Source organism: Corythoichthys intestinalis, chromosome 3, assembly GCF_030265065.1.
Source record: "Corythoichthys intestinalis isolate RoL2023-P3 chromosome 3, ASM3026506v1, whole genome shotgun sequence".
In the NCBI taxonomy this organism is placed as follows: Eukaryota; Metazoa; Chordata; class Actinopteri; order Syngnathiformes; family Syngnathidae; genus Corythoichthys; species Corythoichthys intestinalis.
The window spans coordinates 34932480-34958659 of NC_080397.1; the positions used below are offsets into that span (position 1 = coordinate 34932480).

The 26180-nt window shown below is 37.9% G+C and overlaps 1 protein-coding gene across 3 annotated transcripts in view; it reads right to left on the reverse strand.

The window, feature by feature from the left end:
- Nucleotides 1-1705: 1705 nt before the first annotated feature.
- The window catches only part of galnt9 (polypeptide N-acetylgalactosaminyltransferase 9), a 117996-nt gene continuing 93521 nt past the window's right edge, over nt 1706-26180 (reverse strand). For 2 of the 3 annotated variants that reach the window (XM_057832311.1, XM_057832312.1), the window contains exons 7-11: nt 17499-17684; nt 15666-15803; nt 11818-11913; nt 6645-6812; nt 1708-4551 (exon numbers count right to left, since the gene is read on the reverse strand). In XM_057832311.1, coding sequence (XP_057688294.1) covers nt 4405-4551; nt 6645-6812; nt 11818-11913; nt 15666-15803; nt 17499-17684 — 735 coding nt within the window. In that variant the 3' untranslated portion in view covers nt 1708-4404. Of the gene's footprint in view, nt 4552-6644; nt 6813-11817; nt 11914-15665; nt 15804-17498; nt 17685-26180 lie in introns of all 3 variants that reach the window. The other variant, XM_057832313.1, reaches the window with a different exon arrangement.

The window sequence follows — 26180 nt, forward strand, 5'->3', positions numbered from 1 at the left end:
ATGTTATGCACTGCTGGAGTACGCTGGAGCGAGACACAGAATAACTTGGATGCTTGACCTGGAATCCAACAGTTCCTGGAGTGTGTTGGAGCAACTTCTCTTCTCACCTATAGCTCTGTGTATTTCCACCTCATTCAGGGGTAAAAGTGGACCGGAACAAGCCGGATCTCCGTACCAGCATGAGTTTTCGACCCGGAACGCCGTTCTGACGGTACTTTGATCCCGAAAATATGATGGCAACTGTCAAAATCCTATGTGTGATGGTTTGTTTAAAGTATTTTGTCAAATGATGCCCTCTGGTTAGGGTTGCCACCTTTCAGAAATAATAAATATGGGACGCCCCCCTCGCGCCCAAAGCTGTACAGGCAGAGAAAAAAAGAGACATCCCCAAAACTCCTAAAATGCATAGAAAAGTATCTATTCATTTATATTTCGTATTAGTTCAATACGGAACGCAGCATTTAATTCCTAATTTCGGATCGTTCCTTATTCTAAGGGACAGGTGGCAACCCTACCTCTGGTGGCGGAGTTGGGTGTGTCTGAACTCTTGGCTTTTATGACTGAGAAGCAGATGTTTCTGACATGGCTAAGGGACAGCTACTTACTCTGGTTCGGCCCACTTGAAGCTGTAAGTTGTTTCAGTTGATGTATGTTGATGTTGGCAATTGTAGTTAAGTTTGGAGATACTGTTTGCTTTGTTATGTTTAGCGATTTGCTATGAGAGAAGTGTGAATACGTTAGCATTCGTAGCATCTAAGCTAGCGGACTTTATTATGCAGACTGGGCTGATTTGATTTACTAAATTTACATATTGATCATACTGGAGGAACGTATGATCACCAATTGTTTTGTGTAAAATGTTTATTGTTAATATGTGTGTCATTTTGAACATGAGTGCATGTACGTATGTGTTGCAGCTTTATGATTCGTCAAAAATGAAGAAGTAAAAGCTTCAAATTAAAAAATCCACTATTGCCTCGTTTTGCTGTCTGTCAACCTAAACAAATGCACGTTTAGTGAGGACAGAACACTATGTAAAAAAAAAAACAAAAAAAAAACGCTTTGTGAATTGATGCAATAAAAAAGAGCAATGCATCAGAAAACTGACCATCTCTTTACGAGAAAGGAAATAGTATTTGATCTACTGTCCATCATTTATTTAGACTCATCAAGTTTCATTGTAAATTCTCACTGAACGTAAAAGAAGTATGAATGAACATGTGTGGAACTATGTACTGAGTAAAAACAGGTTAAATAACTAAAACATGTATAATATTCTTGTATCTTCAAAGTAGCCTCCTTTTGCTCCGATTACTTTTTGTACACTCTTGCTATTCTCCTGATGAGCTTCAAGAGGGAGTCACCTAGAATGGTATTTGACTTCACAGGTATGCCTTTTCAGGGTTGGTTAGTGGAATTTATTGCTTTATCAGTGGGGTACGGACCTTCATTTGTGATGCATTGAATGAGGTGTGTCTTTTGGCCTGTACTGCATGGTAGTTATATCTTTATATATAAAAAAAAAAAAAAAAAAAGAAAAAAAAGAAAAGTAAACATTTACATTAGCTTCAATTTTAATGTACATTCAATGTTCTTAACTAGTTAAAATTGAGGATTTGCATTTCGGAAATGTGGGGGGAAAATTAGTGGTTTAACCCCCCCCCAAAAAAAAAAAAAAAAAAAAAAAATCTGGCTCCGTGGCGACCTTCTTGACAGGGAGTTCCGGCAAGAAATTCTAACCACTTTCGCCCCTGACCTCATTTCCCCAAATTTAGGAAGGTCAGAAAGGGATTAAAAAATATGAATTAAATTAAGATGGCTGTCAGACTAAACGAATAATCCTTTCAGTTTCATGGATGAGAGGTGGAGAAGGCTTTTTTTGTCACCAGTCCTAAAATATTTGTAAAACAACTAACGTACACATAGTGCACAAATTTGAACATGCCAGGTGTTAAAAACAGGCCAAGATAATTGATTATTGATAACCTGTAAATATACCGTATTGTTCCGAATATAAGACGGCCCTGATTATAATACGACATCCTTATTTCAAGACTAATTTTTGAAAAAGACTTTTTGAACACCAAAATAATTTTTATACAGAAAATAATTACAGTACATCTGAAACATGATTATAACAATATATTTGAGAGAAAAAGCATGTTATTTTGCCTCATTCAAATCCTAATATCTGAACATTTAAATATGTAAACTAAAGTGCAATCACATTCGTAAATGAATGGCTTCTGGATTTTGAAATGTAAATAAACCAATCTATTGTGATAAAACAACAAAATAGTAATAACTGTGTTAACCATCAAAGTGAAGTCTTAACTGCAAATGCAGTCTTGAAACAAATCTGAATAGGGAAAAACACTGCAATAAATTAATGCAAACTGGTTAAACTTGAGAGTAGCTGAGATCTGTCATGACAGAACATCGCTTCAATGATATCACCCGCCATCTAGCGTCGTAAATGGGTATAATGTCTAGACTGCGAATATAAGATGACCCCCACTTTTTCAGTCCTGTTTCAATGCAAAAAACACCGTCTTATATTCGGGCCAATACGGTAATTGTCTAATAAATTTAAATGGAACCTCAGACTTATAGGCTCTAATATGCCACAACTGTTCTCTTTTACTAAAATATGTTATTAGAAGCACATAAAATATTGCCATTGATTTAAAAATCTATAATATTTAGTATATGTTTTGACCTATGGAAGGTGCCAAGTTTTATGCACGCAATGGAGGCTCTGGGGGCTTACGTAGTTTGTCACTGACACAAGACAAACACTACCGAGGTAATCAAATTCCTTCGACGCGGCGAGACGTCACCCACATCCGCACATCGGTTAAAAGCGGCGAGTATTTACGATTTGTTTTTATTGAGTCTTTTATTACCTTTTCATTGCCTCCAAAAACTTTTTGCATGTGTTTCCCTCTCATACTTTTAAGCATTGTGTTTTGTTGTGGTAGCTTTAAAGCAGATTGTTGGTCTGTTGACCACATTAGTCACGTAGTGTATTTACCCTTATCTGATATTACGACATTTAAGTATTTTCTTAAGGCATCTTTAGTATGTTTGTAGTTGGTATTCTGTTTGTTTGCATCTAAACAAAATAAGCTGAAAGCACACGGTAGTACTTTGGGTGTGAAATTCGCCTCTTGCAGGACGTTTCGCTGGTGTGGCAGATTTAGGCAGAACACCGTTTTTTCCCCCTACTCTCGTCTCGTCTCATCCGGTCTTTCCTGTTCATTTTGCTTTTGCTGCTCGTTTGTGAAATATCGCCAGTGCTGTCATGCTCATTAATGTTCCTCTCGTGTTGAAATTGAAAGGGTTGAACAAATGACATGTTTATGTTGCTAAAGTCATACTCTGGAAGCCTGGCAGCGTAACCATGTGACGTCAACAACAATGGCGACCTACTAGTTGAACTAATTTTACAAATTGTGTTAAAACGAAAACACCAAAAGGGGTTTCAATATCAATTTTTTTTAAAGTCAAATTACTGTTTATCTTTTAAGAACTAAAAGTCTTTCTATCCGTGGATCCCTTTAAACACTCTGGTTGTATAGAAATGCTCTCTCTAAAATGAATCCCTTATTGCAGTACTGTTTGGATTTAATTTAAAAGAGGGGGGTAACAATCAGGCATTTGCATTTTTTTTCTTGATAAATACTTTATATGTAAAATCTCAATAACATAACAAAACGTAACTCAGTTTGACAAGTGAAAGTGAGACATATGATCATAAAAATTATTTTTAATATCCTGTCAGTTTAAATCTGCCACACTTACAGTATATTATATTTTTTGTTTTATACATTGTTTTAAATATTACGTTCAAAGACTTTTTACATGCTTTAGGGATTGACATTCCCTGGTCAGATGAAGCAAATAAAGATAAAAAGGCACACAGTTGCTCTTTCCCACAGTGCGTAATACTGTTAAAAATATAACAAAGTATTGTTGTAAGTTGCATCACTGTAACTGAAATACTGTCTCCCCGATATGATTAAAAAAGAAAAAAAAAATTGAAGCTTATCATATAGGTGATTTCAGAACCTCCAAATCATTAAATATCAATTACAATTTACAACTCTGATAGTATTTGAATTGCTCAGAGGTTCTCATGAAAATAATGCACACATTCACACTTTTTTTTCATCTACAAAGTGAATTGAATACCTTTACAATACAAATAAAATAACTATAAGCCCAATTTGTTATTGTACACCTCTTTATGCAGGTCAGAAATTTGGGCTCGCTCAAACTTTAAAGTCGAAGAGAAGTTTAGGAGTTGGAAAGCGTGGTGGCCTTAGGAAGGCCCAGCAGTGCATTTGTGTCCAACTGTGAACCTAAAACCACCTGAAATGTCTCTGAGGTTATCTCATGGCTTTAGTGTCTTGGATGCTTAATCCAGTTTCGTATTATCCACTTCTGACCTGAGCATCTCTGCACCACCAGACGAAGGCCAAAGTTGGCATCTTTTGACATTTCCACTTCCAAACATCGGCCAGTGTCCCTGCTGATGATTGGACCATTCTGTGGGAAGGGCGGAAAAAAAGTCAAAATAAGACACCTAATCAGTTTGTCTAGAGAGAATTCACTGTTACATTGATTCCTCGCTACTTCGGGCTTCAGACTTTGCGCCTCAGTCCATTGTGCGGATTTTGTTTCAATAAAAAAAAAAAAAAAAAATCAAGAAATAAATGCAGCATTTTATAGAGCTGTCCCAATCCGATCATATAGTCTCTCACTCTCACTCCTGCCACTTTTCTTGGTCAGGCAGTGCGCTGGAGTTGCCAAAAAGTTAAAGATGATTGACAGACGTTAAGGTTTGATCTTGCCAGAGACGCTGGGAAGTCGAAACTTCTACGCGCCGCATGCGTCAGTCATCGTTAAACTTGTTAAACAGTTGCTGTAGCACTTCATTGTGTGTAACTGAGCAGCCTGAGTCGATTTGAGTGGACTCACTCAATGAAGCATTTAATAAAAACAAGCATTTCACTACTTTATTCTTGTTAAAAAATAATTTGGTGGGACAGTAACACGTTTAAAACTTATAATTAAAACTTATAAAACTCATAATTATTTCATTTGAAGTGCTTAAAAACCATTGATTGAAAAATATATATATGGCGGAAAACACTCAGGTGACTTGAAGTTCCGCTCTGAGACCCCCAATTCAGCCAACTTTTAAAATAGTCCGATATGCATGTGTGATACATCATTGGAAAGCTTAAAATCTCAATTATCTGGAGGAATAAAAAATTTTAACAGGAGGGCATTTTTTTTTTTTTTTTTTTTTTAAATCTTTTTTAAACAGCAAAACCCCATCTGGAGGCGAGAGCACGCGAAAGCAGAATTACAGACGCCATGACTTTAACGAGATATTATTGAGTGCTTACCTTGTTTTGATCCAAAAACTCCTTGTAGCATTTATCACTGAGTGTCAAGACACAGCTGTGAATGGCCACAGCTGGATTTTTGGGGATTTTATGGGTGAAACATGGTAATTCAACAGAGGTCCCGATGCAGAAATCGCAGACATCAAGGAGTGGTCGAGATTTTCTTTTTCATATATTTACCCTTTGAAACTTTTTTTTCAATTTTTTTTTTTGTTTGGGTTGATTATTTATCATCTGAAATATCGGAGAAAATACACAGTAAAAAAAACAACAACAAAAAAACAATTAAGCGATAGTTATGAGGTAGATATCTGTGACTTTTTTACAGACGCCATTTTTTTCATTGTGACATAATTTGTTTAAAAGTTTAAAATATGCGAGTGAATAACTTTTTAAAGTAATTTAAAAAAAAAAAAACGAAATATGAGACATCAATTAATGATTCTAAGCTAAAAACGACAGACATTTTGAATAATAAACATAATTAATTACCTTCGTTTTACGGCTGAGTTGAAACAAAAGCGGTTGAGCGACGTCTGTAAACGGGGGTTTTCAGTGTAAAACGGACAAATTAAAAATAGTTCGGAGGCTTCATGCGCCATGAATCTGCTCTGGCAGCATATAGACATGTTGTTCTATCAAACACAACAGTTGTTTTGGCTTCAAATACAGCAGTTTCTTTTAAAGAGGAGTGGAAGAGCAGAAACTGCTATTTCAGTCTTGTCTGTGTTTTCCGCCATATACATATATTTTTTTAATTATACTTTGGGAAATAAAGCAAAAAAAAAAAAAAGATGTCTTATATGCATCTCCTTTCAATGCTAAATCTGAATAAATACATTGAAAAAACACAAAAAAGAAAAAAACAATTTTTTTGGGGGGGGGCGCTATTTTGCGGTTTTTCACTTATTCTGGTCCCCATTAAACTGCGAAAACGAGGGATCACTGTATAGTGAAATTTTAGGAGGTTTGGATGTATAACTTTCTGCATAACAGAACATGAGGCAGTATGTCAAGATTATTTGTCAGCTATATGTTGCTAACAGAGCGAACCAAAGTGACGACATAGTTTTTTTTCCATGTGTTACACTGATGCAAATTTTTTTCTCTCCAAACTATCATTCCCTTCATTCTCAACACATGTAGTCTTCTCCAACTTGTCTTCAAAGTCTATATCAGACACCACTACTAAGACATCCTGTAATCACACAACATTGCTTTTTTTACCTGTGTGAAATCCCAAAGCCGCTGGGAAATCCTGGCAACTGCTTCACATTTTTTCAAACTGGCAATGCGTCCTCTGCCGTCATCAACAAGGCATTTTGTGTCAGGCAGGAAGGTAGTCGACCCCAGGGGTCCGAGCTGTAGAACTCCATCGGTAGAGTAGCGGGCAAGCTGTGACCAAGAGATAAGAAGTGTGATTCATTGCCAAGTTCAAGGATGGTTACGCCAGTCACTGTAGCAAAGTACAAATGTGAGTCTTGAGAAACTTCAGAGCCATAGAATATGAAAGCGGTCGCTGATCAAGTATCAAAGCTGTCGACCAGTGATCTTCTAAAAACATATAGTAAATATTTTACCTCACCTCAAGCCTATCCAGGTATAGAGAACGAAAATGGTAAAGAGCGGATATACCTTTGATGTGTCTGAACACATCAAATAGACAAAATGCAAGTGTTCTTTGACTATTGTTAAACACAGAGGGCTTGTGGTCCTCACTTCAGTGCCACTTTACACAAGATCAACGAATGATGCAACCATCTGCAACACTGCCACATTTTTCTACAATACTGTACCCTATGTTCTTGGCTACATCAATGGAAAAACACAGTCCCTCATTGTTTAATCCATCCTATGATAGGCTAAGCGAATCTAATGTTTAGTCTCTATTATGCAAGGATACAGGAGAGATTGCGTTTATTATTAATAAGAATGCTCCCTCATGACAAATGATATGCCAACAATACAAATGCAAGGCACCTCTCTCAACTGTAAAAGCATAGGATAGCTAATGTTTGGAATCAAAGGTGTCTAACTTAAGGACAGTGGGCCAGATTCGGCCCGCCTCATCATTTTGTGTGGCTAGTAAATCATGTGCATCAACTTTATGTTTTTTGCCTAATTACATTGAAATAACATTTATGTTGTCCTTAACTCATTTGCTCCCAAAAACGTATAAATATGTTCTATTTTTAATTACTTCAGTGTCCCAAAAACGTATTTATATGTCTTTTGCGATTTTTTAAAATATTTTTTTTTACAAGAGGCATCAAGAGGTTCCGTTCTATCTTAGATACAATGCACAAAGCTCAAAACCTATTGTAAAGCAATAAAACTGGCCACTGGAGGTCAGTAGCGCATTTGGTAAGAACTCATCTCTGGCCAAGAAAGGAAGTGAAGAAAAATAGTCAGGAAACGGAAGTTGGAGGGGTCTTGTGAAGACACGTGAGAATTTTAGAAAAACGTGGAGAACGATCGGGAAAAAAGAGGCAAACGACACTGGAGGAGTGTTTTGAAAAGAAAACGAAACCATCGTCAAAGAAGGATTCATAAAAATCTATATCGATGAGACAGACGGTGACGTCCACACAGCGTCAGGTTCCACACGCAGTCTGCGGAGTTCATGTTGCGTTCCTCCTTAGCCCGAGGTTGAAACCAACAATGAAGATGATGAAGATGATGAAAAAAGTGAGACCGATATTGATCCGGACTCATCAGATAACTCGGAGCCACCTCATTCAACCAGGAAGAGCCGAGAGCCTTCCCCGTTGTTACTATGTGTGCAAATAGTTCAACAGTTCAACAGTTTAGTTAAGTGTAAATAAATTGTTACTTTGCGATCAAAAGCTATATTTGTCTTATTGTTTGTTATTTCGTAGAACTAAAACATTATTCAGATGTTTGGGATGTAACTAAAGCAAAAATTAGCTTAAAGTCAAAGTTATGTTTGAAATGTATGCTATCACAAAAAGCTCAATTTCTCCGGTTTTTCATCAGAAATTGGAAAATTGCTCAAACTAAGCTATTTTCTAATGCTGATTTCTAAAGAATGGAAAAAGATATGAAATTACTTTTTTTTTTCTACTGATAGAAGAGAGTCTAATCCAGAGGTGCCCAAGTCCGTTCCTCGAGAGCCCCTATCCAGCTTGTTTCTATGTCTTCCTCCTTTAACACACCTGACTCAAATGATTAGCTCATCAGCAAGTACTGCAGGAGCCTAACAATGATCCTGATTATTTGATTCAGGTGTGTTGGAGGAGGGAGACATGGAAAACAAGCTGGATAGGGGCTCTCGAGGACCGGACTTGGGCACCCCTGGTCTAATCTTTCTTTTGGTGGGTTCCATGTATATATAGCAATAGAACAGAATTTTCTGTGGGCCTAGCAAAATCAGTCAAAATCCAGTAAAATGGCCGGGAGCGAAGGGCCTTGCTCTGGTGAAAATGGCTGGGAGGGAATGAGTTAATGGAAGCTGGAGGGTGATAGATTTCAGATACATACTGCTTGTTTTACTATTTGACATTTCCCTCACTATTATTATTTAAAAAAAAAAAAAAAAAAAATAGAAGTAAACATTTTTTAAAATCTGGCTCATGCATCTTATTGGGATGCCTCCAAGGTCCTGGGCATGTCCCACTGGGAGGAAGCCGCGGGGCCGACCCAGGACACGCTGGCCCGGGAATGCCTTGGTGAAAGGAGCCAAGAAGAGCTTGATGAAGTGGCTGAGGAGAGGGAAGTCTGGGCTTCCATGCTGAAGCTGCTGCCCCGCGACCCGACTCAGATAAGCGGGAAAAAATGGATGGATGGATAAGAAAATAAAAACATAAAAATGTTTACTCGTTTTTCCTTTTATTTAAAAAGATAAAAAGAATAAATAAAAAATAATATTTACAATTTATTTTATTTAATACAATATCTATAAATACAAATTAAAAAGAGAAAATATGAAAATATTTGCTAATTTGAGGCTCGAAAAAAGGATGTGGACAGTTTTTAGGTTATCAATGTCTCCAAACGATTCATCCACAATCAATACAATTATCCATTAGTTGATTCATAATGGCAGCCCTAGTTGGTAGATATAATAACTAGGGTTGGGCATCATTTGAATTTGAACCATTCTGATTCTGATTCCATGTTTCGATTCCGGTTCTAAAACATTCTCGAATCTGATTCTTTTAAGAGGCATGGTAAAAAAAAAAAAATACAAAAAGAGGCAGGCTAAAAAATTTAAAGTTTAAAAAATGTATTAGTTTGTATTAATGTCCAAACTTCTTGATTTTTAAAATTATATTAATTTAAAAATAATTTTTATTTATCATTAATACAATTACTATGAAATTTATGAATTATATGACCTTCTCACAGGGCTATTTTTAACTTGTATATAAATATCAGTCTTTGAACTTGAATGTGATAGCTACGACGAGGCATTAGTATAAATTCTATTGATTATAATTTGAAGATCTTGTAATACTGTTGATTTTAATGGAGGCGTCTACTGCTTTAAGATGGCGGCTGTATACTAACGCCAGCGAGTCTGTGATTTTGCATCTAGTCCTCTATTCATGTGCTAACGCGGCCAACTCTGTCATTTCGTGTCTAGTTCTATATACATGTGATATTGACCCTTGCCCGATGCAATAATACCACTTATTCTCGTACTATTTTCCATCCATCCATCCGTCCGTCCGTCCGTCCGTCCGTCCATCCATCCATCCATCCATCCATCCATCCATCCATCCATCCACTGCTTAATCCGGGGTTGGATCGCAGGAACAGCAGAAGACAGACGTAATGTATTGTTTTACTTACCTTTCTGACTGGTTCGAGGATCGGCGCGGCACTCAGCTATGCTACTCGGCACTTGTATTCCATGAAGCCGGAGGTGTTTAATCATATTGGTCGTGCCACCTTTGCATGATATAGTTGGGTTGCAAATCTTGCACTGAGCTGACTGGTCTTTTCTTTTTTTTTTTTTTGCAACGTTGAGCCAAACGTGAGCGCCGCCACACCGTGTCCATGGTTGTAATTAAGTTGCAGTGCACAAACACGCGCTTCTTGTGGCTTCTTCTTCGTGGTTTTCGGCAGCAATTGTTTTCCGCTCAGCGGTCAGGGCATCGAAACATGGAATCGAAATTTAAAAATTCGAACGGTTCCGGGAGCATCGGAGTGTTAAAACCGCGTCCCGTCGATGCTCGATTCCCAACGCTAATAATAACTCTCTGAAAGAAACCATAACCTCCATGTGGACTGTGACAAAAATCAGTTTGACACCCCTATGTTAAATGATTCACAGGTTTGATATTTAACGTCTCCTTAGAGAAAGTAGAGATGCAGCTCTGAATAGCCTGTGTAGGTGTTGTGGCATACAAGGATGTGATATTTACTGGTATTTAATCCAATCAAATTTTCTTCCCTGAAGGACAAAAAAGAACATCTATGGTATCAGTCAAGTACAACTTTAATGTCACTCCAGGTTCATTGTAGGTGGTTGTGGCCTATTCACAAGGATGATGATGAGTCAATATTCTTGAATCATGATGTGGAACACGTAATGCTGTCGACCTGCATCAATTTGTCTGTGGGTGGTAGCCTAAAGGTCTGTAGTACAGATGGCTTGCTTCAATCCAAAATCCTGATAGAATGGTAAATTGCTTGTGCCATGGCTGGGTGTATAAATAACCTTGTATAATTCCCTTAATAACTCTTTACATCTCAGTCTGTCAGTCTTTTATACACTAATGCATTTAAAATAGGACAATACCAAATAATTAATGTGAGCCAATTAACCTGTGTCTCTGCAATGTACGATGCTCCGTTGCCTTTGTGAGATCATGAAAGGTTTCGAGCTGTTTGAGGGTCAACCTAATCAGCTTCTTAATGAGCTCATTAACTGCACAACACTGTAGTTGTTGTTTTAAAGGTGCTATGAAACTGTACAAGTGACCATAAATGACCGCATACAAAATTTTTGAAACAAACAAAAAAAGAAAAGGCTTAATCACGAAAATAGATCCTAAGTAGTCTTCCTTTCTCAATTGTCTTCATGCTGCTCATAAAAAAAAAAAAAAATCTCCAAACAGAAGATGATGTCACAACCAGAATGAGCTGCAGATTTTTGCAGTCTGTTTGCACAGTATCCATTGGCTTTCTGTTCTGTCGTTGCCGTCTGACCGTTTTGTCATTTTGCTAATATGTACTAGCTAGCGCAGCACTAGAAAGCTCAGCGTGATTATCAATTATGGTTGTGACATCACACCTGGAATTGCTGGAAAAAAGTGGGCGTTCCCTGTTGCATTGTTTTGGATGGAATACGTTTGAAATGATAAAAGAAATTCCAGAAATTTCAATTACAAAATAAAAATTTGAACACTTCATTCTTGGATGTGGAGCTGACCTGTGAAGACATGCCATGGCATGGATAGAGTATTGCTTTGTCATCATCTTCTGCGCCCTGGTCCAGACAGTAGCCACTTGCTTTGCTGTTCCTCACCTAAAATAAACAGTGTGGGGTAAAATGTAAATTAGTATTAAATAAAATGGAATATATGACTGAAACCGAGAAAACCACTATTTTTATACCATTTGAAAGTTATGAGAAATCAGCCAAGATATCAGGAAGAGGATAGTGGCCTTGCACAAATCTGGTTCATCCTTCGGTGTAATTCCCAGATGTCTTACGGTGCCACATTCATCAGTTCTAAGAATTATTTGCAGGCATAAACAGTATATGAATGTTCAGCCATCATAGTGCTGAGAAAGGAGACGGGTTCGTTGTATAACAGATGAATGTGCTTTCATCTAAAATGTGCATATCAACCCAAAAATACTTAATGAAGATGCTGGCAGAAGATCGTAAGTGTATGTCATTATCTAGAGTGAAATGATTACTGTGTAAACATCGGCTGAAAAACCGTTCTGCCAGGAAGAAGCCATTACTCCTCAAGAAACATAGGGTAAAAAAGATTACATTTTAAAAAAATCACACAGGGACCAATAAGCTAGTGTTTGCCGACATGTCCTGTGATCTGACAAAATTGAAATTGAACTACTTGGCTATAATATATGGTTACATTTGGAGGAAATAGGCTGAAGCAGGCAAGGCTGAGAAAACCATTATAACAAAATACAACAGAGGAAGCATTATGCCTTGGGGTTGTTTCGCTCTAGGAGGACTAGTGCACTTGACAAAGTATAGTAGATAGTAAGAAAAGAACAAAGTAGAAATACTGAAGTAACATCGCATGACATCAACAGGGATAGTAAAGCTTGTGTGTCAACCTGACTTAGAAAAAATGTTATGAAAAAAAATATCAGAATAAATTATAAATTATATTCTCATTATTAAGGCATTTAGTAAATTTTGGTTTAAGAAAGGTCTGATCTGATTTCATTTCAGACGTTGACAAAAACAAACAAACAAACAAACAAACAAACAAACAAAAACAAAAAACGTGTTTGTAGTCGGGCTGGGCGATATGGCCTTAAGTACTTATCACGGTAAATTAAGTAGATTTACCTCGGTAATGCTAAATTTGCCCATGCAGACTGTTATTTAATTTGAAAATCTGAATCAATGCATGAAATTCAAATTAAACGTTTCCCGTTGATTTATTTACCAGCTTTCATTTGAACATATTTAACAATTATACATGTAGTGTAAACATTAACTATATAGAACTATCATGTGAGCAATAGTCATTCAAGTATGAACATTTGTAACAGCTTGTAAGACTTGCTCAATGTACAACATAATAAATATCAATATGGCCACTGTGCAAAAATGTCATTGTAACACAAATGACTTACAGCAAGAGGGGCTTGAACAGTACACTTCAAACAGAGGACTGAGTATCAGACAACTTATTGTTAATGACTGCTGTGACATGATTACTCAACACAAGTATTTACTTCAAAGCTTCAGGGTTTTTTTTCCCCAGAGCATTTTCTGAAATACATGCACGCACACATGCACCCCGCACACAGACATTAAGCTATACTGCTAGAACTCTTATGCCAGTGAAACATTTAAGATTTTATGATGGCAGTAATGACACCGAATAAAGCAAGCTCATACAGAAAAATAGCTGTGGCCTTTAAGCGGTCATATTATAGGCTACACTGTTGGATTATACTTTATGCTAAATGCTGTACCATCATAAAAGCTATCAGAGAAATCACAGACACACACACAGATATAAAAATGACGTGACATATTGATTGCTAGATGCAGTCCGTGCCCAATCCACTCATTAAGTTCAGCGGCTTTGACAAGTTTAGAGCTGCTGTCACAGGTAGTGATGGCGACTTCACGTCCCACGCAGAGAGCATTTTTTTCATGGCCTGAGCGATCATTTTACCCGTGTAGTCGTCTGAGAAATAGGCTGTATCCAGCAGCTCCCACATGTTGTATATGAAATGGAGTGTCAAACTGGTGTAGGGCTCCATGGTTCTTTTCCAATCCAAATTTTTTCCAGAAATCCAACATCGAGTTCTTTCTTGGCACTAACACCACACTATGACCGTCGACTAATGGTATACTTGAAATGCCTGTGGCCTGGCAACCAGTAACTGTTTCACTATTATCCGACTCCATCATGTTTACTTGTAGCATTAGCAGCTAGCGTTAGCGAACCGGGTTTCTGGTTGTTTTATTTTCTGATAGCCAGGTGACTTCACACGTAAGCACACTAGCTGCTTTATTAAAGGGGAATGAGCAGAGCCGAACAACACATAGCCAAAGAGGGCTGAAAAGACAATTGTTTTTGTTTAATTAAAAAAACGAATTTACCGACATGGTCAAAATTACGTCGATCATCATGAACCATCTCGGTGACGGTAAATTTTCGGTAAACTGCTCGGCTCTAGTTTGTAAATTTCAATTGTGTATTTGCAATTAATTTGCTGAAAATAATCCCAACTCTGTGTGTCATTTTGGGATGTTTTTTTTTCACTTTCTGTCTGCCTCTTTCACAGGTGTTTTTGTTTTAGTCTTCTTTAATGTAGGTAAAACTGCTCTTTTGATAGTACATTTTAGGTTCTATTATCACTAAATACAACTCCCAAATTAGTGATACTTTAGTTTTCCTTAAATTGACTGACATATATTTCTGTAGACTTCCGAGCTAATTTTACTGCTGCATCTATTGGTGGTGCACCTTTCTATTTCCTGCCCATGTCTGATTGCAATACGCGCGCATCTGAAGACTGCAGCAAATTAAATTGCCATGGATTATCAGGGATTCATCTTTCTATGCATGTCCTGCCTATTAAATCCATTGTGCATCTTTTCCCAGAGTAATTCATTCTACCTCAGGTTGTGATGGGATATTATCATGCAGTGACCAGACATGATCACTGCACGTTTGCCACGCTACCAGGTGGTGCCATGCATCAAGCATGAGCCTTTATTCTGCGTGATTTGAATGCATATTGCTTCATTTTGAGGTTGTGACAGATCTATCATGCGGAGTAGTCGGGTAGGTTCCAGCCCAACGGTTTGGTTGCCATCACAGAACACGGCACTGACAGATGAGGCTCAATTCTATCACAGCAACTTTGTAACATCACAAGGAAACTGTTACTCAGAATGTCTGCTTGTGAAATACAGATACATAGATGGCTGTTTTTTGGCAGTCACAAAACATAGACAAGGGAAACAAAGGCAGGCGTACAGTCCCAGATTTGATAAACTGACAATTTCATTTGAATACATTTTGACATGAGCGTTTGAGATTTTTTTCAAAATTATGTACTCCAAATAGCACCAGATTAGATAGTTACTGTTTTTTAAAACGGTCAATATCTTGCTTCATCTTCAGATGTGCTCACTCTGAACCCAAGACTAGGACAGTCTAATCAGAATTGAAGACTCATAAGAGTTTGATTGAAATTTATTGAGAAAAATTGTATATAATCCTGTGAGGTACATGTACATTAAACCGGCTATAATTCATGTACTGTGAGTGTCTTCTGTGTGTAATTCTATAATGAGATTACAGCCTGTACCAGCGATGCTGCCAGCACATCAGAATGTTTAAAAACCTTGCAATGCAGAGATATTAATTGTCTCAGTTGACAAATGTTTATCAATAGTGAGCATCTGTAACATAATTTTCTCCAACAAATTTTCATTAGTAATCCATATATTTCAGTATCTTTTTGTTTGTCGAAAACATTCTGCTGTAATAACGACCAATAATTTAACAGTCCAATTGTTTAACTGTCTTTAGGTATCGTCCTCACCTCGCCATATGTGATGGTGTTGTTGTAGATCCGCATCTCAGGGTAGACGTGTTCCAGGTACCAGCGAAAACTTCGACACTGCAGTCTTTTCCTCAGGGCCAAGCGCTCAGAAACATCACCGAAATCCACCCCTGGGTTCTGAAATGCGAGCGTTAGATAATACGTCTTCAAGCTGCAGCCACACCATTTCCATATTATCTGCCTTGGTTTTGTTGATAAATTCAGCAGAAAAACCTTATCTTGAGGAATAACCTACTGTTGTCACTATATTCTATCCATAACAACTGCAATTTCATAGTACAGTTTTTTTTTGTTGTTGCTGCACTGCGACAATAACAAAATCATTAAATTTTCAGTGAGATGTTGATATACGATCGCATCGACATACGATCCTTTCGTCATCCGACGTAAAATTTAACTTGCTCGAAATACGACGATTTATGACAGCGTCGCAATTTCAATGTTTTCCTACATGGCGGATGGACAGCGGGTTTTCTTCTGAGAGAAATCAATATGAGTCCCAAGCAGGTTAGTGCAGTTGGTGAAAAAAAGGGAAAATGTGATGCTTAGCGTTCAAATCAAGATGGAAATGGAGAAGATAAATAAAATATGAGTGTGGTGTGCGCGTCAGTGAACTAGCTTGACAATACTGCTGGAATATCGACGATCTCGATGGTTCTCCTCCGACATCAGTTCGCCAGTCTTTATGAGTTAAGGTGACAATTATTAATGTTGTTTCATCGGCAAGGAAGTCGCCAGCTTCGTCAGGTTTTTAATCATATATTTCAGAACTAGTGCAAAACACCACGGCTACTGTTGGCTGTGGCCGACGCCAACAACAACACCAAAAAAAAAAAAAAAAAATGCACAATTTCTTCCGAACCTCCCTCACTCTGTCGTCAGTCACATGGTGCATTCAGGAACAGCATGCAAAACACAACTTCAAAATTAGAAAACGGTTAGTTACATAATTATTATTATTATCGTTATATTCCAATTTGTATTTACATTTTATTTTGTTTTGCTAACTGTAATTGCTATTTGCGAATGTACCAGCAGTATTTACTAAGGATTTGGCGTAGGTTTTGGGGCTGTGAAAAAAATCAATCGAATTATAATGTATTCGTATGGGAAAATCCTGCTCGACATACGACCATTTCGACTTACAAACCAGGTCCTGGAAAGAATTCAATTTTTATGTAGAGTTACCACTGTATTTTGATTTGAGGCAACCCACAATCATTGATTCACAAAGCTGTCCTAGAAGGCAACATGGGATTTTCACAGCAATAAGTCTTTGCTATTTACGCAATGGAACACTGAGTGATAATGTTTCATTCCCCTGTTTTTGTAATAACACAAAAGGGAAATTGCCCCATTTCATATTCTGTCTTTCCTCCGTGTCTTGCTTTACCATTAGATATTAGTCTATTATGAACTGCTGTTTTGGTCGACGCTAATATGTCTTTGCGAATGTCCTTCAAGCATATCACACCAATATGTGAATGACTAAATGGCACCAATTAGCATTCATTGGTAAGCGCTTTAATAATGATCATAGCCGTTTGTTTTTTTCACAGCCAATCTCAAAAGACTATTGAAGCAATTGAGCGAACTGATGTGTATGAAAATAAACTGATTAGACAAGAGGCCCCTCTCATTTGTCTGTTTGGAGAGACAGTCTTTGCACTGCCTTAATTCTGCCACCACTATGAATGTCAAGTTGAATGAATGCAGAACTTGGGAACTTTATTACCTTGCCTGCAGTGACCAGCTCTGTATGTCTAAATGTGCAAGGATAGAAAAAGGTAATGAGTAGAGGGTAATGCTTACATTCATGGGAATGTTCCAAGCCATGTAAACGTGAGATTTGTATTCGTCCATCCACACCTCAGCTGCTCGCAGGGCATTGCGCTTGGCATAGTAATCAATGTCATTGTTGTAAGGCTTTTTGGTGCGCTCGATGTGGGCTACTCTTGCACACGGCAGAACTTCCATACTGCCACCACATTGCCACACCTAGAGAGTAAAAAACATTTCGTCAGAAATTAAATTCATTTAGATAACATAAATACAAGCATTTAGGAAGCTTTACAGTGAAAGCATGAAGTCATTTTTAATGAAAAATTGTTTCATTTAAATGATGGATGTGCAAATTCACCCATCTCTACAAAGTATTTAAATGACCTGAACTGAATGTTACTCATACCTCCTCCCATTGAACAGATTTTCATGAGTCAACAATTATTCAGAGGACTTTCTGGTAATGATAAAAAATCCCCAAACTCCTCTGAAGGAAAATTTACAAATACCAGAATACTTTCTGCTTGGCACAGGAATTGACAAAGAGCATCCTAAATCCTAAAAATATATAATCTCAGAAAGTATCCATCATACATATGGTCCTGATGGAAAGGAAAATGAAAGATGTTGTGACACCCAGGTCAACACACTCAGGGGGAGAATAACCGAGGAAGGTGACCATGAGGATATAAAACAATCTTTTTCAGGACTGCAGCACAAGATTAGAATTGTAAAAGTGCAAAAGTAAATCCTCTATTCATGAACAGGATGGAAATTTGCCACCCTGTTGGAGAGTGTCTCGTTCCGATATTCACACAGCGGTATCAGAAAATGACAGCATACATTTTAGGCTTACCCTCATACAAACTGCGTAGCTTCCGCCACCCAGCGTCACTACATAATGATCGTCACAATGTGCACCAGATGCTATGAGCCATTAACTTCTTACTGAACCCAAAAATGAGACCCCCTGCCTGGCAGAATATATGACTAACGCTGCAAAACCCTTTTTTTTGTGTGTGTGTTGCACAGCATGAGTGCGGCCTGTGCTCAGTTGACCATTTTAAGCTTAAATGTGTATCAAATGTGATTTTAGGTACTCTAGTCCATATTATGCCTTCTGGTTTATTCATTCTCCGCTGGTCTTTTTAGTTAGTAAACAGCATAGTGGGTTTAGTCCCCACTCTGTGACAGTCTGAGTAGTTCTCTATAAGCAGCACCCTGTGATTGTTGACCAATCTAGGAGCCTTATGACTCTTAAAGTGTAAAGCTTGCATCTGATTTTTTGAATAAATGTCGTGTGTTTGCTTGTTTTATGCAGACCTCTAGATGATTGAAAAATGTGTAATTGGGTTTTTAGTAGTGTGCTTGCTGACACAGAAAACAAATTGAAAATCAATATTTCTTCATTGTAAGTTTCTAGAAAGTCACAAATTGCTAACTGGCCTTGTGAAAGATAGTGATTTATTTTGCTCCAAACTATGTTTATGAACGGCTGGATTGTGGGTACACCGCCAGCCCACCTAGTTAAAATGGATTGCATGTCCATCTCCTTCAATGGCAGCAAATGACTTAATTTCCTTTTGGTTCACTCTTTTCTTTGACATTTTATACTGTGGAATACCACAAGCGATTTTAAAGGCCAAATAGTTGACAAAATGTGCCACATTGCAATTCACCATGGTTTTTCTTCTGCAAATACCTTGTGAGAAGCGGTAATAAAACCCTGAAAGTCAAGGTAGCATATCATTTTATCTATCGTGCTATTAAATGGGACTGCATAGCATTTCATAATACGACAAAAATTGTTTTAACTCAGGGGCCAGTCGGACAATGTATTATTTGCCTGCAGCCAGAGTAGACTAAAAATCGGCATTTGCAAATAACTCAAAAGTACTTAGACTAAAAATTAATAACTAGGATCTAACTCAATAAGCAGTTATTGACCAATATAAGTACGTCATCAATGTGATAAACTTCACTTGAACTACAGTGTGATTTACGGTAGAGTAAATGTGATTTCACGTTGAGCTTCTTATTTTGTGACGTAAAACAACCACAGTCCTGAAGAAATAATGAATTGTGAAAATTCTACGAGACAAAACGGGAACTGCTCACATCAATCATTTTGCCCTCTAACGTGATGTGTAAAACCTTACATTTTTTGATTTAAGGCAGATGACAAAAATCTAATAAAATATTATCCTGCCTCCTCTGACACCTCTCCCACATAGGTTGTCCTTTGGACTGCATCTCCGAAGTCCATCCAGTTTTGACCTCTCGTAAAATCCCAGGCTGTGTCATTAAAGCTAAGGGCCAAACACATGGGATTTTTATGTAGTGTAATGTAATTGCTAATTCAATCATCACTGTACTTGTGGTTGGTTGATGGCACCCTGGCCATTTGAGTGATCAAGCTCCTTGTGGCCACAGAACGCACACGCTATAAAGAGTATAAACGTCAATAACGACAGTAAATCGACTTTTATCAGCATCACTACACAGCTCCATTCATGGGACAGATAGGAAACAAGAGTGCAGCACGTTTGATCTTATGTGACACAAATTTTTATATCTAGGCCCATATCGAACTTTTTTATAGCAGCGATTAAAGATCACAGAGCCTGTGCACATATTCACCCATGGGTTTTCTGAACTGCAAAGGGGTTCCAAGATGAAATGAGGGCAGAAGAGAGACTGTCTTTTTGGATCTTAGAACCCAGATTTAAAAGATGAAAGGGTGGGCTGAGGTCATGCAAAGTTAATATTGTACATCATCCCACTAGACATACATATCTAACAGACATGCATAAGAAATGTTCCCTACAGCAACAAACAGAGGCCTTGGGCTTGCCCAAAAGTGTAAGAGTTGCCTACGGTCAACGAAAGTTCACCTTCACTTTCATCAATTGCCCATTCACACACAAGTCCTTGTCTATTTTTCTCCTATGTGCAATCTCTCATGTAACACACAGAACCTGGGTATGAGTTTGCAAAAACCAAATCACCAAGATTCATTTAATTCTGAGGCTGTCTTTTCATAACTTAGCTGAAAAAACATCTAGAGTAACACAGTAATTTTCGAACTATAGACAAGAGGAGTGGGAACCTCTTGTTACCTCACGATACGATACAATTTGCGATACAAAGCTCACGATAAAGATGATCTGACTATACAGCGATACAACAATCATACATTGTAGAATATCCTAGAATGATTTCCTGAAACAAGCTTCTGCTATGAATTGGAATGAGTTTATCACTAGTAGAAGTCCAATCCATTTGAACTGGGAGGGTGGCAGCGAATGAACATTTGTTCATTCGCTGCCATCCCTCCCACTTAAAACGGATTGAACGTCTATGGCCGTCAGTGGCAGCCAATGCCAGGGAATGAGGTAAATTTCGGCCATTTGAGGTCATTTACCTTTTGATTTTTAGTTACCTCTTGTTAATTTTGAGGTATTTTATGGGTCACTTCCTGTTTATTTTGAGTTACAGAACAGGAAATGACCTGGTAATCACCCAAATTAATAGACAGTGACTCAAATTCAAAAGGAAATGACCTGTAAATGAAAAGCAAATGACCTGTAAATGCCACAGAATGACTGCGAATGCTCTGGTGTTGAATGAACGAACGTTCCCAGTCTAAATGGATTAGAGTCGAGCACGGTCAATGGCAGCCTTAGAGTTAATTCAGACACTATTATGGTGGAAGATTTTGATAGAAACTTGTTGGTTCCTTTTTTAAAAAAAAATTATTTTTTTTAAACATTGACACCTTTTTAAAATGATATCTCGATTCTTAGCAGGAGCATATCGATAACCTTTTGGGATACACTGTATCACAATATATCACCATTTTGATATTTGGTCACACCCCTAATCGACAACTACTTTTTGCCCTCATTTTGAATCCTGCGGCTTATAGTCCAATGCAGTTTATTTGTTGATTTATTTGGGTTAATAGATAACACTTTATTTGACAGCGGTGCTATAAGACTGTCATAAGACCATCATAATTAGGACATGACACTGTCATAGGCATTAATGAATGTTTATGACAGATGTCATTAAGAGTCATCCGGCAAATTTTGTCACTGACTCCATTTATGTCCAGTCATGACACTAAATGACACCTGTCGTAAGCATTCATTAATGCTCATGACAATGTCATGTCATAATTATGACAGTCAAGACGCCCATGTCAAATAAGTGTTACCGGTGAATATCTTTTGGTGTGAATATCCCATAATAAAGTGAAGACAGTTGCGGTTTATAGTCCGGTGCGGCTTATCTATGAACAGATGCTATTTTCGTGTCAAATTTGGTGGGTGGCGGCTAAAATTCAGGTGCACCTCATAGCAAAAACTACAGTAGTGTCATGTATGATAATCATGTCACAGGAATGTGTCAAATTGTCATAAAAAGAGCTGAAAATGTTGTAAAAGGACCACAATAATAACACCATGAACAGAGAGGTTGACGTAAAATTTAAAAAAAAAAAGCTGGTCAATAAAAAGAACACTAAAATCACTGGGAGTAAAACTGATAAAATACCAATAAATAACTAAGCCTGCAAGCAGGACTGAACGGGCCCTCGCAGTTTGGCGTAACTCGGACGTCGCGCATACTCGGACGGCATGCAGGTGAGGGTAGTGACAGATCGTCCCCCTCAAATCATCTCATGAGAACCTAACTGCTTGAGACTCGTCCGTTTTTTTGGGGGGGATTAAAAAATTCAATCACACACCTAGGAGAAAAAAACCCAAATGAAGAGGGTCTACAAAAAATGAGGTGCTACCGAGCTGTGCAGCCATGCCCTTATTCAAAACCATAATGTATTTGCTCTGCGTTGTAAAAATCTAATAGGAGAGGCCTTTTTGAAAAATTCAAAAGGGCGTCACTGAGCCATTTTGTTAAGCATTTTTGAGAGGTAGCAAAATTATTTCAGCCAAGCTGCATGTATGTGCAAATTTTGGTGAGTTTTCGAGCTTGTTAATGCCTCAAATTCTTTTGCCACTAGTTGGCGCTACAGAGTTGATACAAATGACTCATACAGGAGCCATCAAGGTAGGACCACACACGGGAACTTTGGCGCAGATATCTTGTATAGCTGCCGAGTTATGACTGTTCAAAATGTGTGGAGAGACAAAATGGTGATAATCATTTTCATTTTGCTGTTGGACCCTACCGCTTTAACCAAACCTCAATATTTTTCATCAGGCACCTGAACACATGTCTTAAGGCTCCCCTGGTGCAGGTTTGAAGTCAAAAGATTTTTTCCCCTTAGGGTAGGAGCTTGTCTCATAAAAAAGGACATTTCCTGTTTCCACTAGGGGGCGCCAGGCCTAATGGGTAATATTTCAATGCAGTCGATTTCAGGCTGTGATACCTCACATACATGCTAAATATGAAATAGATTGAATGTTGTATGAGGGAGTTATTAGTCATTTTCTGAATTTGGTGTTTTGCCAAAAACATGGCAAACTTTGGCACCCAGCCCATGTCAGGCCCGTGAATGAAAACTAACCATTTTGATAACTTATGATCTCCTATGTCTCCTAAACAATCTCACCAATTATGAAGACGATCCAACTAACTTCCTCGGCGACAAGGTCTCAAGTGTGCACCCTGTAAATCGATAAAAATTTCACATTTGATCCAAAATACCCGATTTCCTGTTGGGTTTGGAATATGGATGTGAATCACTTTTTTGAACGGTTTTAGACAAGGTATAGAATCCCCAAATTTCATCGCTCTTCGCTGACAAACCCTAATTATATACACGCTTTTTAAAAATTCAAGGGGGCGCCACTGAGCCATTTTGTTACATTTTTTCTCGACGTTTCAAAATTATCGAAATTTACGCAAAGCCACACGTATGTGCAAATTTTGGTGAGCTTTTTAGCATGTTCAGGTTTCCAAATAGGCCGTTATCATTTCAAACAACATAGTAATCCTTTGCATTACAATAGGGCCCTAATGATAAAGTAGTCAACATCTCATTGGCTGTCAAAGGCCCATGGGAACAGATGGATTGTAAGAAATGATTTAAAACCAGGTGAACCCTGGGATTTTACCGAATGCGGGTGTACTGTATGCTATGTCTCGGTATGCGGATCAAAAACGCAAGCATACAACAACAGCCACTAGATCCAGTCCGTGGAGGAAAAGCGCTTGAGATGATGTTTATGATGTTATGATATTTCTTGTGACTGAAAGAGATCTCGAGATTGCATGTGTTTCACTGTGATACATTGAATATGATCAGAATATACAGGTATACCCTACAAAGAGACAACCATTAACAAAACACAGCCTAATTTTGTTTTAAAGACAATAGAGATGTCCCGATCAGCATCGATCGATCGGGTCTGATCACGTCATTTTCAAAGTATCGGATCGGCAAAAAAATATCGGCCGTGCCTTTTTTTAATATATATATATTTTGTCATTAAATCGTTATTTAATTGTATTTAACGTTACAGACATAATATGTTACACTCATCCAGAGTCTTTAGTTTAGGCTTAAGGTAGGGTTATCAAATTTATCCCGATAACAGCGGTAATTAATTTTTTTGTAAATGTATCACGTTAAAATATTTAACACAATTAATGCATGCGTTGTACGACCCACTCACGCATTGTCGCGCTCAATCTGTAATGGCGCCGTGTTACCTATATAGAGAGATAAAAGGCAGCGTATAACGAGTAGAGTGAATTTTGGCAGCCTTTGGAGCCTTTTTTTAATAGGCTAAAGTCTTACAATCCCTTTCCCTATGATTAGAAATATCATGGGAAGCAATGTGGGGAAGCAAGGTAGCAATTGATCTTTTTCTTAACATCTTGTGTTATTTCCCAACGCAGAGAAGATATATCAATTGGTAGCACTACGCACAGTCATGGTTCCACTTCCCATCATGCATTTGGGTTGAATGGCTGCAGTATCATTTACTGAATGCTCAACAAATACACTAGATGGCAATATTTAGTCACAATATACAAAGTCACAAGTCTTTCTATCCGTGGATCCCTCTCACAGAAAGAATGTTAATAATGTAAATGCCATCTTGAGGATTTATTGTCATAATAAACAAATACAGTACTTATGTACTGTATGTTGAATGTATATATTCGTCCGAGTTTTATTCATTTTTTTCTTAATGCATTGCCAAAATGTATATGATCGGGAAAAATTATTGGTAATGATTGGAATTGAATCGGGAGCAAAAAAAAAAAAAAAAAAAAAAGCAATCAGATCGGGAAATATCGGGATCGGCAGATACTCAAACTAAAACAATCGGGATCGGATCGGGAGCAAAAAAACATGATCGGAACAACCCTAAAAAACATGCATTCTTGTAGAGCAAGATCTGGAAACAGTTGAATGTATTGACTTCATTTCAAAATCAACCAGATACATTCTGTAGCTGCATACAACTTCTGCTGTTGTTCAAGCTGCTCTGATTTGATGCATTTTTGCTCTGATGCCCGTAAAAAATAGAAGCCTTACATAACTGATCCGACCAAAGGGGCTGATCCGGAGCAAAGCCATACGGCGAATGCATTGTGTAGAATCAAGAACATTGATTATAATAATTGTGTAGTTGATCCGGCTGCCGTGCTGGAGCTGAGTGCAGCTGTGGAATTTAACCTTAAGAGGTGGCCTATCAAATGTGCTGAGGCATTTTGCATCAGAGCAACGACTGCAATGGCTTGTTCCCTGCTGACCTTCAGCATGGTTTTAGGAACACTTTGGAACGGCTGCTCAGCTGACCCGAAAGAGCGATTGGGCTGGTAAGGGAGGCTCAGAGAAGTGAGGTTTGCAAAAGCACTCAGATAAGCAGAAGAAAATGGGTGGATGGATTTAATGAGTTAAAAGAATTAGTGGAGCATTAAGTCAACATTTTGTTAACATTGTAGGTATACATTTTTATACAAGCACTAAATTTGTCACATTTGATATTACAAGAATTCTGAACAATTATATGAATACATAATTTCAGATCAGCATTCAAATTGACACTAAGATTAGAAGTGATTGACCCACTTAGTGTTCAAAAAACAGAGATCTACCATGACATTCCCAGCGGTGCCACCAAAAAACATTTCTGTCTTGTCATTACAACTTCAGACAATTATAAGAGCTTTGAAGCATGTTAAGAGTAAATATCCTAAATCTCCACACAGAAATCTTGTGCTTGTCAGAAGATAATTCCAGTTGCTGCCCTTGTCTTTAATACGATCACTAATTTGCTGCAGGAAAAAATCAGCATCTACAAGAACCCCTTATATACCGTCTGTCTGGTAAGGTCATTTTACATTTTCAGCCAGAGTCAGAGAATCTGACAGAGGTAATTATATGATCTAATTAAGCGATGCTTGAAGGCAGCACGTTGAATAATAAGACAGTATGGGGAGGATCAGCCTAGCTGGGCTCCCTAAAAGTAACTCTATTGATGGTGATGATAATGCCTGCAGAGAGGACGTCCCCATGCAGAGCACATATTTAAGTGGAAGTATCTTGGCAGAGGTTATGATGAAGTAGAGGTTTTATATTAGGAAAAGGAGAGCTGACAAGGTCTCTCTAATTACCTCTGGCCTTAAACCTTAATCAGTCAGCTTGATGTGTTGAGACATAAAGGTGACCGTACACAGTATATATGTAGATTTTTAACATTATTGTATCATTTTTCATAACTTTTGATGCCA